Genomic DNA, 15,343 nt, shown 5'->3' with positions numbered 1-15,343 from the left:
CTTTCTTGAGCACCACAGCTTTACAAAGATGACTGCAACAAACTTAGCATGTCATCAGCCAGCTCCCTCAGATGCATCACATCTAGTTCCAGGGTATGGCCGGCTTTTTTGTGAACTGGATGCTCCCATGCTGAAGCTAGCACTGCTCTCCCGAGGCTTGCTCATTAGACACAGACACAGGAGGGGTAAGCAAAGAAGATAACAGCACCTTAGTTTTTCCTTTAGTGTGTTTTGTCATTAGACCACCCAACCCATTCAGCAGCAGGTAAAAATTTCCTCTGCTGACTGTACTATACTCTGTTCTATACTACAGTGTAGAACAGTTCCTACTCATTTTAATCAATTACATAAATGTATCTATAAAAGTTGTTCCTGTCACACTGGACATTCATCATCAGTCTCAGCTCCATCTAAATTGTGCCTTCCCAATTCCACTCCTCCATACCCAGGAAGACTTCAGCAGTCTTCCTTGGCAGCTTGCCTCCATTTCCAACATCCATGCACCTCCATGTCACATTAGAGCTCAGTCAGAAGTTACTGTTCAGCCAGTCAGCCTCCTGCCACGATCACTGTGAATGAGCTTTATTTTGCCACCAAAGATGAACAATCCCTTTGTCCTTTGCCCTTCAGGAAAGCTTACCACAAGATTTCATCTACAACATCTCATCTATAAGCTCCCTGAACAAGCCAAAATCTGCCAAGTTGAGCCAAAGCTTTTGCTCTGTTACTCAATTTCTTTCTTTCCCTTGAAATTATGACCTCCACTATCACATAGCTGGTACAGCCAGGACTGCCATTAACCTTCCTAACCGTTTCTTCTGGGTAAGTGCAGAGCAAATCCACTGAGCCCCACCCTCATCTGCACTGTCCAGCATCTGGACTGAAGTGTGCTTTGTACAATTCTGAGTGTTAGCCTCCAGCAGTGTCACCCTTCCAGCACATGGCTGGATGGTAAAAGCCTTTCATGAGACTCCCATAGCTTGACTAGAAAGCTTCTTTGGGTTGGTTTAACACGGCTTCATTCACCTTCCCTTCTTAATTAGGCATCCAGTGGCTCCTGACTGGTATCACCCTTCACTTCCTTTCAGTATTATCAGTTCTGATCTGTCAAAGTAGGACAGCTTTCCTTTCTCCTTTCTCTTGCCAGACCTCCTTGGTGTTCTCCAACTGGATATCTGAAGATAAAGCCTTTTGTTGCAGGAAGTCACAGTATTGCAGCTGCCACCTTCATGCAAGCATCATCCTCCAGGACCATATCCCAGCATGGTCTATGGCTGTCTCTCCTTCTGAGAAACATGGGACTTCAGCTCCTGCATGTGCAGGACCTCTGAAGAACACTTCATTCCTCCATTTACCATTCCTGACACCACAGAGTCTGCTCACCTTCACGAGCATTTCCTTCATGTCTCACAGGTGAGACCACTGTCACTTCCAGCTGTGGCTGCACAGACTTGCCTCTGGAGCACAGGCACACCAGCATTTTCACCTGAATTTCAAACTGGTCATTAGACCTCTGATGTAGCAGAGGTGATTGGCCCTCAGTCAGCAGACTGTTGCTGTATGCCACCATTATGCTGACTCCAGCAGTCCTGTACAGTCTTGAGCAGCACTTCTGGGCAGCATGAGCATGCCCTTCCATGCCAACTGCCTTGCTCCTGTTGCACACCCTGTTCCCAGAGATCCTGGTAGCTGACACGCCCTGAGTGCCCTAAATAAGTGAAGTAAGAACCCAGGTGCAAGTCTGCTCCACTTCCTGGCAAGATCTCCTGGGCAGGCAACTTTCCATACTGGTTTCAGGAGCAGTTCACTCACCTCATGGATGTCAGTTGCACCGGGACACATCACAATAGCCTGTACTGGTGGCTAAATCATTAAACTTCAGAAAAAAGATAAATGAAGTGCTAAGGAGATAAGTGTAATAATCATAGTCATAATCAAAATTATCTGTAGAATACACAGCATTTTCCTTCTAAGTGTAATCATACTCTAATGCAACTGAGTTCCTTTCCTAATATAAAAACCTGTTGCTTATTTACTTTGCAAAGCAAGCCGTGTTTACAGAATCTTACTTAGTGTGTTCCTTTTTTCCTGCAAATAATCTTGAGCTGCTCTTACTATCTGCTGGACAACTCCTGTAACCAGTAGCTGGACTGAAGGAGGATCCCAGGTCAGGAGGAGTCGGTGAAGCACACTCAAGAGTTCAACACCAAGGAGCTGCAGTGAAACAAAATACACAGAAAAACATTAATTAGGACTAAACAATTCCTAATTGTTATTTCACTTGCTTATGATGAACAAATACTTTTCTCACACAAAAAATAATTACAGCTCTTGTAATCACCATAGATGAAAGTCCAAGACTGGAAAAAGCTGATTGTTACAACATGCTCATACATTACCTGATCCTCTGCAATATGGATCCTGGCACAAGGGGAATCCAATAAAGTATGCAGTGCTTGTAAGCAAGATGTAACATGCTCTACGGGCTCTTCAGGTCTTGGAGAACACAGAAACTGTATACTAACACCTGAAAAGAGCAATAGTTAAAAAGAATGCTCATACCACCATAAAATCAAGTTTTGGTTTAAATGTTTTTTATAAGTATAGCAGGTTCTTCAAAACTTTAGAAAGACAGCTGTTTTTCTCAATTCTTCTTCCTTTCAATTAAGAGTGTATGCACAAGAATTGTATTCACTTCTTCTGCATCATGTCTTCCCCAAAATTTGGCAGGATAAATAATGCAAAGTGACAAAGATTACTGAACAGAAATCCATACTTTGTTCTAAAGATCTGTAAGTCAGAGATATGAATCCTTCAGCTGTAAACTGAGTTCCATTTTCTTGAACTCTTTTAAATGTAAAGACAAACGAAATGAAGTTAAGCTCCAAAAATCATGCAATATTCATCTTCTACATATGGCACTTAATTCCAGATTTAAATGTCTGTAACTCAGCAAACTTCTGGCATTCCTCGGAATAAGAGATTACATCCACCTCTTAAAGCTGTTAGGTAACAACAAAGGGAAACAGCGAATGCCACTCACAGATGAAAAACTGATGCAAAAGCTACTCCATGTGACTTGCTAAATATTACTCTCAACTAAGCAGTGTTTTATAGGGGTGTGTATATTAATTAACCTCATAGCTTTTGCATCTTTGAAGCATAACATTTTGTATCACCTGCATTATACTACAGTGTAGAACAGTTCCTACTCATTTTAGTCAATTACATAAATCACAATAATCACACTGATAAATATTCTGTCAAAGCTACAAAGAACACAGAAGGCAGAGAGATAAGAGGGAGGATGAGACAGAGATTTTCAAAACTCTACTGTCCAGACATGTAATGAATTTTAAACTTCACAGATTTCAAGTAAAGTATCTTCTCATTTTCATAGTGTTTCATACCATAACATACTGCTACTGAATTCTAAACTTGTAACTCTTACCCAAAATTAAGTGCATTCGATCTTTGTTTATTTCTGGCAAAGATTTAGTGGTAGGTGGAGTTCCAGGTGTCTGGTTTAGCATAATGGATGTAGCCCGTTTCTGAGAACTGGGCATTGCTGCAGCAGTCTCTTCTGTTGACTCTGACACGTTAAATCCTGTACTGTTTAGCCAAAGTGCCACTGCGTGTAGTATGGGAGCCCAGGAGTTTCGGTAGTGCAGTCTAGCTGTGTCAATTGTTTCTGGAGTATAAAATGCTCCTCCTGTTAAATTAACAAAGCAAAGGTAAATTCTAAGATTCTCTGCAAGTAACAGATAAAAAGCATGCACTCAGAATTTATTAGTATATTTATTGTGGGTGTGCTCGATCCCAAATATAATCAGGTATATTACTTGTTAGTGGCAGTACATTCCAACTCTCCTTGTATAGCAGCAATATTAGTACCTTCCATGAGAAAGTGCACTGGCCTCAATAAAGCAACAAGAAGAGAGCAGGAAAGGCAGGCACTTGTAGCATTTTTCATAAAGAGCATTCACTCTTAATTCAGTAAAATACTGTAAAACAGTGTCTGCTCTAATCTCAGGGGCTATGTTTTTCATATAACCAAAATCTTTTTGCATTTGATACAAAAGTATTAGAGGTCAAGAAGTACTCTTAATTCCATAAAGACATAGCTTTAATGATTTCAATGATTTGAATAAAGAGTATATTCATTTCAAATTGAAGGAAAGAAGATTCAAAGTTAGAAAATACTGCTATTACATGCTCAGGCAGGAATTTATCACTTGTATAAAAAAACATGCATGCCAAATAATTTACAGAATAATTCTGAATGTCCAGCTACAGTTTCTTTCTGTTTTGCAGAACACAACAAGAGATTTCAGTGCATACCATCTGGTGGAAGCTGGGTAGCAAACTCAGCTGGTAAAGTTAAAAGAGCGTAATCTTTCAGCGCAGCCAACCAGAGACGGCTCAATGCCGGCAGTTCAGGTTGTACAAGCGTTATCAAACTGTCTGGTGGCAACTCATCCACAGTACCAAAATCATCCTCATCCTCCTCTGTGCTCTTTGAAACACGCTTTGGTTTGCTTTCTGCTTCTTTCTTAATTTTCATGGCAACAACATACACCTAGAAGTAAAACATGTCAAAGTATATGCTGTGAGATTCTAAAAAGAAAGGAAAGCAGCAGCCTTTCCCATGTGAATGTAATAGATTCCACACAGATAAAACTCACCAGAAAATTCTGGAAAAAAAGAGATTTTCAATACTACTCCATTTTACTTAAATCCTTTCTTTTATTTCTACGAGTATATATATATAATGCTTAGGTTCACAAATGGGACTTTCCTAAAACAATCTGGCCACACACCTTCTTCCTAAAAATGTGTCAATTATAAACACTTGACAGTGTTAACTAACTAGCTGGTTAGCTAGTTAACTAACTGCAATATTTTCCCAGAATATATTTTAAGGTTGTTTGATTTTTAGGGTTGTTTTCTTGTTTGTGGGGTTTTTTTTTCGATTTTAAGAGCAGTAAGATGGGAAGAAATTCAAAATCTGATATGGTATGAGTGCGTATTTTTACACAGAAAAGTGAAGCAAAACAAAGAACAATCAAGCCTCAATGTAAATATGGCTCAACAGAATGGCAGAGAAAGATACTGAGTATAAAACACCCCAGAGTAGAACTGCAGGAGGTTAGGAGAAAGGCATGTACAGGCAGTATGAGGTGTGAGGCTGCTATTACACTGTAAAATGTTTCCAAACTTTGGCAGATTTGGTGGTCATGGTTTACCTCAGCCCATGCTTTGAGAACGGCCAGTTTTTCCATAGTAGTTGCACTCTCTCGGTAAAGCTGGCTAGAAGATCCCTTTCCTGCTTGCACTTTATCCAGGGAAGAGACAAGAAGGTTGTGAACTCGGCGAAGATCATTCAGGTCACTTACAACCCCACTTCCTATCCAAGCGCTACACACCTAGACAACAAAGTTTAGAATCACTCTAAACTAGCAAAAAACCCAACAACCTTATAAATGAAAAAAAAAAAATTAAATTAGTAAGGAAACCAAACCCAAAACAACCACCAGGAAAACTTAGCCACTGTCTTCCTGCTTAATACAAATAAATCAGATTTTCCTTTTTTTCTTTCCCCACCCACGACAACAGAATTGCTCAGGTGAGTGGTTATAAAGGCTATATTTGCAATGCAATATTACAAGGGAACCTCAGAGACATGGAAAGCATTTTAAAAATTTTTCAATCCTCCATAAGTTATAATGATTTTTTTATTCTGTTCTCAAGTGTCTGGTCAAATAATTCAGTTAATAAGTCATTGCATTCTCTGTGAAGAATATACTGGACAGCAATCAACAACAGTCTATCTTTAAAACCCCTCAACATCTCAAATCAATATAAAAGGCTGCATACTAGCGGGAAGTTTTCAAATTATTTATGTCAAGAAAACACCTAGAAATTATTTGAAGGACTGAGCTATGATTTGGAACCATAGTTCTATACCTAGAACAATCTGTCCATGATGGTGGACAGACAGTTGGGTGTCCCTCAACTTTTCATTTGAATTAAATGGATCCAAACAGGTATTTAAAATAACAAACATCACACAGATTGGCTGCTTCTGACTAATGCTACACATTGGGATTCATCCTCTGAAACACATTCATGCCAAACATAATGCAGGCAATAGAAGAATTCTGGTGCAGCTGCTTTTCTACAAAGAGAAAAAGGGACAAATTCTTTCAGAACAGCTGCTCTTATTCTGGAGATTATTCTACAAGGATGAGGATCAGAAGGAAAAAAACCTCACAGAATTCAAGCAGTTCCAGTTTTACAAACTTTTTTTACGTGCCATTTTTGATCTATCTCAAATTTATTTATTTTGCTTTTAAAGAACCAGTTCCATGAAATCCTTTGGGGAAGGAACTCTCTCATGATCTGGAATGACAGACATATTTAAAAAAAAAAACAAACACAAACACTAGAAGTGTCCCAAACAGGTACAGGACAAAGCTGTTGAAAACTTCTCACAAAACTGTTCTTCATTCACAGTAGGAACAAGACCAGCTTCAATCCTGCTGCTGAGCAAGTCAACATCTGTTTCACTAATGACATAAAACTATAACAACATCCAACTCCTTCAGGGAAGCTCATCTCTGTCCATGTAACTTCTAGAGGGAGTTAAATATCCAAACCTAATCTCCAAGCATTTGATCCTGGAAGTGAACACACCTTTGAAACTGGTTGAATAGAGAAGATTTTGACAGGTTATAAGGAATGTTACATGTTTTCACACAAACTGCCTCTTCATTTAAACATGCAGAAACAGTCTGTAAATCAGGATGAACATATTTTTTCCTACAAGTAGATACCAAGTTATGCCGTAATTGAGCAATCCTTGCAAGTTTTGCTGAAAATTAAGTGTAAAAGAACAATACAAAATCACACTCCCGATAACCCAAAATTACTAAACAAAACTCAGAAACACAGACTTACCATTTTAAAACCAATGTTTGCATAGCTAACAAAACTGCTGCTTTAAACCACAGTAGTTTCTTCAGCTGTGAAAACCACATACTACTACAGCAATGTTGCTGATAGTTGATTTAAATGACAGTACACAGGATCATGTGCAAGAAAACAATCCCACACACATTCAGAAAAAAAAAACTCTTAGCAAACTTTCACTGACAAGTTGCTACTATGACTGTAATGAGAATGCTCAGATCTCCTAAATTCTAAAATAGAGCATTAAATGGAACAGAAGTTTAGTGTTTAAAGGTAATTGTCAGTAATCCAAACATCTGATAAGACTGAAAGACAATAAATAAACTTCTACTGGTCTCATTAAGCAAAGGGGTTTTTTTCCCTCTTTTTCCTTCTTTTTTCTTGCAGGATTGATATGAAGACATAGCTAGATCCAGATACATTTTTTGATGTAGCTCCCCTAAAAGGACTTCTGCACACCTGAGGAACAAAATATATTACTAGGAAACTCAAAAGATGTTGCAAAAACATGACAGCTAAAGTTTACAACATCTTCCAGCCATTTGTTGCTATTTCTCTTCTGCATCCTTCTTCCAAAGAGAAGGAAAATTAGTTGCTTATAGTATGTGAACATTTTCCACTGTACCTGACAGGCCTTTGCAGTTATATCGGATGGCGTATCTTGGGAAAAAGCTGGCCTCAGAGCAGCCCCAACCTGTTGATAAGAAGAAAAGTTAAAAATCCAACTACAGTAGGGACACAGTGTTGTTTATCTCATCTTGTTTAAGGCTCAAGGACAAGTACAGAACAAGCAAGACAGAATTGTCAAATTTGGCATTGTAGTTACATCCCAAAATTATCCTTGCTGTCTAGCAAACATTTGCAATAGCAGACTTTAAACAACAACAACAAAATCTTAAACGACTTTTTTTCCTGCTTGCCCCATTGCCTTTTTAAGTCTCAACTACCTTTGTGAAATATGTGGTACTATCTTCCCTCTGTTAATGAGTATCCTTTTAATCACTACAGTATCATAGGTGCAACTTCTGTTAAGGATCGGTAAGCCAATGACAATTTGATGTCCAAAGGAACAGCAATGTGAAATTAAATGTTTATAGTTGGATTTGCATCAAGTCTGCAAAGTGACAAATACTGACTGAAAAATGCCTTTTAGGCAGTCGTTATATGGCAATATTCTTCTGAAACAAATGGAACCAAGTCCAAGAGAAAGAAGCAATGGTTACAGCACTAGAGAAGGAAGAAGAAAAAGGGGGGGAAGTGAAAAGGATGAAAGCCTGCCTTTAGACAGTATTTGGAAACATCTTGATGACAGAGTAAAAACAAAAGGGGTGAAAGAGTTAAGCTAGCAACAAAAAAAGCACAATACTATCCCCAAATAAATCTTTAATTGCCCACTTCCCAGTGATACACCTTTGTAGTTTTCATTTGAACAGAAGTACATTCACTAATTCCTAAGAAAACTGATTTATTAGCGTAAATCTAGAACTGAGTGAAAAATATTTTCCAATTCTTTTCTACAAACTAATAGCCACTTTTGCCAAAAAATTAAATGTAACTTAAAATATTTGGCTTTCAAGCTACTGAATTTTATCAACTAATAATTTACAATAAATAGAATGAGATACAAAAATAAAATATGAAGCGGTAAGTGAGTCTCTGCAGCACATTTTCACACACAGAAGAATTTCCTCACAGCTTTTTTTCAAATTACAAAATGTTCTCAAAGCTAATACTGGCATATTGGCATAAATACACTATTTCCTGAACTTATGAAGGAAGTCTCACATTCGCCTGATACTGCTCCAGGATCACATGGCCTGGAAACTCTGGCTCGGGAACGGATGCAAATTTCTTGATAATGTCCTCAAGAGCCTGAAGCCCCGCCATCCGTAGCTGGTTGCTGTGGTCTGTGGCAGCCATGAATGCCATTCGGATAAGGTCAGAGAGATGGAGCACTAAGAAGTCATCTTAGAACAAAACAGAAAGAACTATTTAGTAACTTAAAAGATAGCTAACATGATGAATCCTTGCAACATTTTCCTCAGTGACATGCATGCATTTTACCTATTTGTTTTCAAAGGTCCACATTTAATGCATGGAAGAAGCAGGAAAGAAAACTAGGTTGCATTCTTTCTTGTTTTCCACTTCCCCTCCCCCTACAAAGTGATTCTATGGCTTTTAATCCTAAAACAACCTTAAAAACTGAACAGAAATTATGTAGAATGAAGTATGCAAGTGTGGCTAAGTAGCTTAGAATATATTAAAATATTTAGTAAAGCTAATTTGAATCATCCCCCAAACATACAGAAAATCTTCAAGGCAATTCCTGCTCGAGTCATATGCTTACAGTGACCCCTGCTGATGTCAACACCTAAATCAGAGTATGCCTCTGGTTCTCCTCCCAAAAACCACATCCAAGGCTGTAAGCATGTAGACAAGAAAAATACATAGCTTGGTAACATTTCTGAAAGGATTATTCTTCTCTAGGTATTCATTTTATTTATTTTCTTACTCTCAATTTGAAATTACCACATGTTGTACAACTCGCATGAAAATAAATTATTTAACAACAACAGCTGTGTCTAATGAAAACCATAAGTTGCTTAAGCTATTTTCAAGTCTCAAGGTAAAAAAGGAAAATGTTTTTGTAGCTGTAACTTTTCAGAGGTGAAACAAAGAAAGACTGCCAAAATACAGTGACAAATTCTGCACTGACTTTTTCAGACCGTCAGAGACAATAGTAAAACTTGAACATTTTAGAAGCTGCATTTGGGGGGGCAGAGTTTTGCTGAGTTTTTCTTTTTACAATGATAGCAAACACATCAAAGTTCACTTTAAATAAATAGAGATAAAATTCTCTAGATTATGATATGCAATTCTCTGCAGGACCGTATAAGCAGCAGTTATTTCATTATTTTCTTTGTAATGCAATGCCATGACAAAATAAACTTTCCTGAAATTGTTCCTTCCTAGTCTTCAGTGGCCTTGGCCTCAAATCAAGTCAAAAATCAGATTTTCACAAAAGCAATGTAGTGCTGGAACCAGGCTGCACTACAGCAATGCAGGCAAAGACCTGATAACTCTCCATATCATAACAGATACCCTCAACAACACAGACACCAAAATCCATTATTGTCACACATTCTAGGATGCTCACAATATTCATCCTACATACACAAAGTCCTCATGAGCACTACGCAGGTGAACCCCAACAACCGCAAACAGGGACAACTCAAGGACAGACACCTCACACTATCTGAAAAACATTTCTTCACAAAACTACTAGGCCATCTAGGACCTTTCAATTTTGATCCTCTAACTCATAAAACTATCTTTGGAACATGAGCTTGAAAACTAAGATTTATCACTCTCATGGATACCAAAAAAACAAACCTTACAAAGTCTATGTCTTTTTATAACTCACTCCCACAACTCCTCCCTCTGCAACCAATGTCATAGCAATAATTACCTAGCTTGATCCCTTCTTTTTTTCTTTTCTAGGATCTCTTCAGATTGGAGATGCTAAAATAATCTCAAGTTTCATTCACTGCTGTCATTATATTAAACTCTGAAAACACTCCCAACTTGCCCTTAGCTATAAGCTTATTGCTTTTGTTTAAGAATTGAGAAAACTATATCTAAAGTTTTTTCCCCCTAAGCAGATCAGTCTTTCAGAACTTTCTGGTATGTTCCAGAAAACCTCGTTCTTTGTGCTCACAGTACTGTAACCACAGTGGTTGTAAAGACACAGTTTTATTGATTATTGCTGGGCATGTCCTTTGGTTTTGACCATTGGAATTAAAGGATAAGTGCTTAATTTTTTTTTTCTTGGTTGTGTAATCTTAAGCTGTAAAGAGGTGTCAAAATGAAAATAAAAAGTTTAGAACAAAACCAAAGCATGCAATTACTTTTTGGGTTTTTAAGTCTGGCTGAACGAGCCAGTGCCAGGTCGAAGTGTGCCTTGTTGGCATTCTCACACAGCATGATCACTCGGCACAGACAGTCCGCTGCAAACACTCGAGTGGCCCAGCGAGGCGCCACAGAAGGCTTGGACTTGTCCTCTTCACCCAAGGTGGTAAACATTGTGTCATCATCCATCTCATCCTTCTTCTCCAACTCCTCATCCTTCCCTCCTCCCAAGGGAGCAGCAGTGCTCATGTCTATGACACAGAACAATTAAAAGGAAGAAAAACATGCCACTGTTAAAATCCACAGAAGGCAGTTAAGGACATGAGCTCAAGTCTTTCCTTATACTGAGATTCAGAGCAGACTAATTCTTCTGTAGAAACATTTGACAAATGTCCAAAAGCAAGAGCATATCATTAAAAGAAATGGTTTTCACCTCTCTTCTGGGTTAAATTACCCTTTATTTGTCTTACATGATATGAGATAAATCCCTGTGAATATTAATTCTCCACAGTCACCAACTATAGCTGAATCCTATATATAAATTGCCCAGTTTTGTAAATTAACCCATGAAATTGCCAAGAAACAAGATAAGGCTCAGAATTAAAAGAATTATCAGGCTCAGAACAAAAGAATCAGCTTAGCTGTGAATTATTCATCTCCCACTTCAACTGGAAGACAAAAAGCAAGTTAAAATGAAACAAAACTACAAAGCTCCATGCCATGGGACAGCTATGCAGCCAAGTGGGCCACTGACAGCACCCAAAAATGTGACTAACATTCACAAAATTATTTTCTCTAGGTGTAGGTTAGAGACTTCATTTCAGAAAATAAAAATTATTTCAGGGATTACATAAAAAACCAAAAGCCAAATATGGACCAAAAAAATTCTTCACCAAACATACACATATACTTTTGCTATTCAGAAATGAAAACATAATCCTCAATGACAAGGTCTAAATTAGCAAAATGCTAAAATACTGACAAAAATTACCCCAGCAATAATTAGAAGAGAATTAAAGGAAATTATTGCAATGCATGCTTCTTAGAAACTAAGGCACACTTCCTAGAAAGTCCAAATTTAAGCAACTGAAGGGCCAAGACATAAAAAAGGCTATGGCAAATCAAACATGGATGATGCTAATGTATAACCACAGGGTTTTGAGAAGGCATCCAGGACCTTACGTGGCTGATTTGTAAATCTCTGCTTAAAAGCAAACCACATTTTGGTCATATGCCAGTTAGATGGATCAAAGGAGATCAAAGTGAAGTTGCTGGCTTGCAATACACCTGAGAGAAATTTATTTAAATATGGTTTTCTCCAAGGCATGTCTCCTACTAATAAATAAATAAGAAATTGGACAACCATGTAAAAAATTTAAGACCCATCCCACAAGAAATAACAAAAAGACAAGCCAATTTAAAACTCGGGAAATGAGGTCTTTCTCACTGGGCAGATTTGTGGCAACCACGTTGCATAAAGAAATTATTGGTAGCATTACTCATCAGTAAATGTAAAGCTGGCAGCATTTAGAAACAGCTTCAGGATGAACTCACACATGCCAATAAACAAGTATAAATGCAAGGGAAATGAGCAGATTCTGCGTCATAACCATCCTACAAGCTGAAAAACAGGAATAAGGTCTCAGAGGACAAAATCTGTGCAAAAAAATCTGCAAGGCTGAGCAACAAACAAAAATTTCATCACCATGGTAACCCAGCATCACATCAGTAATTCAAAAAACCTCATAAAGAATACTCAGAATGTGTACAGGAGCCTTCTCTCTGTACAATCCTGATGTATACAGGCTAAAAAGGATGTCTGCTTTCACTAAGATACTGAAATGTCAGACTTACAAACACCACTGGAAATCCTACTCAAGCAGCTAACTTTTCATTTACGAGCAATATTCTGAAATTTAACGTTGATAATTCCTTCTTTCTATGGCAGTTTAATTGCACTACAATCAAATTCTGTATACAAATATAACCTCATCTTAAGTAGTATAAAAAAGAAGCTCCAAACCAATATTACCAGAACACACTAATGCTAAGGACATTCTGTCATTTATGTGAATGAGACAGAACACTTACCACTAGAAGCTGCAAGGACATCCTTACACAGCATGAGCCAGTGAGAAAGGTTTTCCACTGCCAGAGATGAAAGCATGTGTCCCAGAGTGTCGTGGATATCTGAGCACAATTTCCGATCGGTCTCTCGATCCAGCATCCCAAAGAGGACGCCCTCCAGGCCTGTCTCTGTTATATTAACCCCCTGGTGCCGGCAATGAGCGTCTCGCCGAGAGCCAGCCCCTGGTGCAAATGGATTCATGTCTGCAAAATGAGAAGGAGAAAGCTTTTCCAAAATCAGGAACTCAGTTTTAAAATTTGATGCAAAAAAAAAAAAATTTGATGCAGACTTGAATTGGTCATAGTGTATCTGTGTGTGTATAGCTCAAAAGATCACCAAGATGTTATTGATATTTTTCTGAATCAACACTAGAAAGATTCTAATACAGCAATTAATTTCATCTGCAAGGCAACTAACAATTCCAAGTATTAGTTTATAAAGTAAAAAAATCCTCTCTTCAAGACACATAGCCCATGAATTTGTAAAAAACCTAACAGTATTGGACTCTGAAGACTCTTCTCAGAGACACACGTCACTGGTATTGTTTGAGTAAGCTCACAATTCTACATTTGTATGAAGGCTGTGCTGATCAACACTGTTGAGCCTCCTATTTTCAAAATAAAATGATACATGTAAGAATTAGACCAGCCAGCAAAGTCCACAGGCATTGCAGATATGATGCTAACAGAAGATAACACAACCAGGCATCTGGATCAAACAGCACACCATTAAGTGAATTTTCAAAATAACAATAGCTATAATACCAGAAACATTGTAAAATGCTTCCATTATGTATATACTGTGTTCCCTATTTGATTGCCAGCCTTAATGAGGGAGAGAGGTTTAAGTCTGAATTTCACAAGTAGTTAAATTATAAACAAAATTCCAGAGGTAAAAGCAGGGGTGTGGGCACAAGTTACTGAAGTCAGAAGGGACAGTTGAGGGTTTTTTTCACTAAGGGTGTACAAGGGGGTTTTGGGCTTTTCCCCTTCTTTCTGAAGGCAAAGCACACATATGCACACATGTGCACTCAACAGTTCCAAAAGGGCACATGAAAGAAGTACGTACTGATGGCACTGCTCTCTTTGTCTCCAGCGTTCTTTGCCAAGCTCATGGCATATTCACACACTTCGGACGCCTCCCTCTGAGCAAGCTGCCGTAAACACGCCACCGCAGCCCGGCGCAGCAGCAAGTGAGAGCTGCACAAATGGACCTGAAAGTCAAAACCACTACAGGTGAGTGAACTGCTGCACCCCAGTATCAATAAATCAATGCTGCTAAGGACTAAAAACATTCCATTTTTCAGTTATAAGCCCATGTGTGAGCTGCTGGGAATCAAGTTCTGAAGATTCAGAAGTACTTTTCATAATTTACAAATATCAAAATATAGCTGACGTACACAGAGCTGACAGCTGTCTGGTTAAAGAGATAAAAGCTTAAATATTAGAACTACTGTGCCAGTGTGATTTAGATTTATTACAGTTTCCAATTTGTTACTCCAGTACTACTCTGCCTGATATTGTGCAATAGCTGTAAATAATTTTCTTTTAAACAAAAAAGCCATTATCAGGTGCACTGCACATGACAGCTATAATAAAACCTGCATTTCACATTAGTAACAGAATCTATAGCATTAAGTTATTAAAAGTGCCTCTCAATAGGACAACATCAGATTTCTTTGCTAAGCAATACTGGCTTCTAACTCCTTTGAATCACCTAAAGCACAAGCAAATATTTTCCTTACAGAAGAATTGTGTATGGTCTCTATTTTTCTGAGAGGAAGTAGCTCCACAGAAAAGTGAATGTTTTTCCACAGTGGAAGATTTGAAGAGTGCCCTTTAAGAAACTCTAACTCTTTATTTACTCCAGGGTAATTTGGTTTCAATAAACCAAAAATCCATTTGCTTTCTGGATATTAGGTTATTATGGGGATGGAAAATGCTTCCCTAAATGAAAGGGTTCTACAGTTTATAAAACATTTTAACAGTACATCTTTATTCCACATATGAATATACAAGAATTTAGTCTTAAAAAAACAGGCAGTCTTTAAAGAATTTCTAAATATCACAGCTGAGGTTGTTTCAATGACTTGAAACACAGAACATTTGGGAGATTTACTAATGTAAAGGGTATTCCGTGATTCAAGCTACAAAGCAAGTAAGTACAAGTTATGAAGCCAATGCAGGAAGAAGAAAATAAAATGAGAGTGTGGAACTGCATGGTTTAATTTTGATACCTGGCATTAATTCCATTCTGAAGAGTTGGCTAATGGTGCAGGTAAGGTAAGGCAGACCTTGCCTACATAACTATGCATTTGCAGCATGAAGAAATGCC

General features: G+C 38.1%; 1 protein-coding gene across 6 annotated transcripts in view; it reads right to left on the bottom strand.

Moving 5' to 3' along the window:
- Window positions 1–15,343, bottom strand: part of HEATR5B (HEAT repeat containing 5B) — a 55,133-nt gene that overhangs the window by 12,319 nt on the left and 27,471 nt on the right. For all 6 annotated transcript variants that reach the window (XM_059841346.1, XM_059841345.1, XM_059841343.1 and 3 more), the window contains 10 exons: window positions 14,078–14,222; window positions 12,973–13,212; window positions 10,881–11,132; window positions 8,758–8,939; window positions 7,598–7,666; window positions 5,247–5,426; window positions 4,342–4,579; window positions 3,452–3,712; window positions 2,400–2,527; window positions 2,070–2,214 (listed from right to left, as the gene is read on the bottom strand). In XM_059841346.1, coding sequence (XP_059697329.1) covers window positions 2,070–2,214; window positions 2,400–2,527; window positions 3,452–3,712; window positions 4,342–4,579; window positions 5,247–5,426; window positions 7,598–7,666; window positions 8,758–8,939; window positions 10,881–11,132; window positions 12,973–13,212; window positions 14,078–14,222 — 1,840 coding nt within the window. The remainder of the gene's footprint in view (window positions 1–2,069; window positions 2,215–2,399; window positions 2,528–3,451; window positions 3,713–4,341; window positions 4,580–5,246; window positions 5,427–7,597; window positions 7,667–8,757; window positions 8,940–10,880; window positions 11,133–12,972; window positions 13,213–14,077; window positions 14,223–15,343) is intronic.

The sequence above is a fragment of the Haemorhous mexicanus genome, chromosome 3, assembly GCF_027477595.1.
Source record: "Haemorhous mexicanus isolate bHaeMex1 chromosome 3, bHaeMex1.pri, whole genome shotgun sequence".
Lineage (NCBI taxonomy): Eukaryota > Metazoa > Chordata > Aves > Passeriformes > Fringillidae > Haemorhous > Haemorhous mexicanus.
This window is presented reverse-complemented; position numbering and strand designations above follow the sequence as displayed.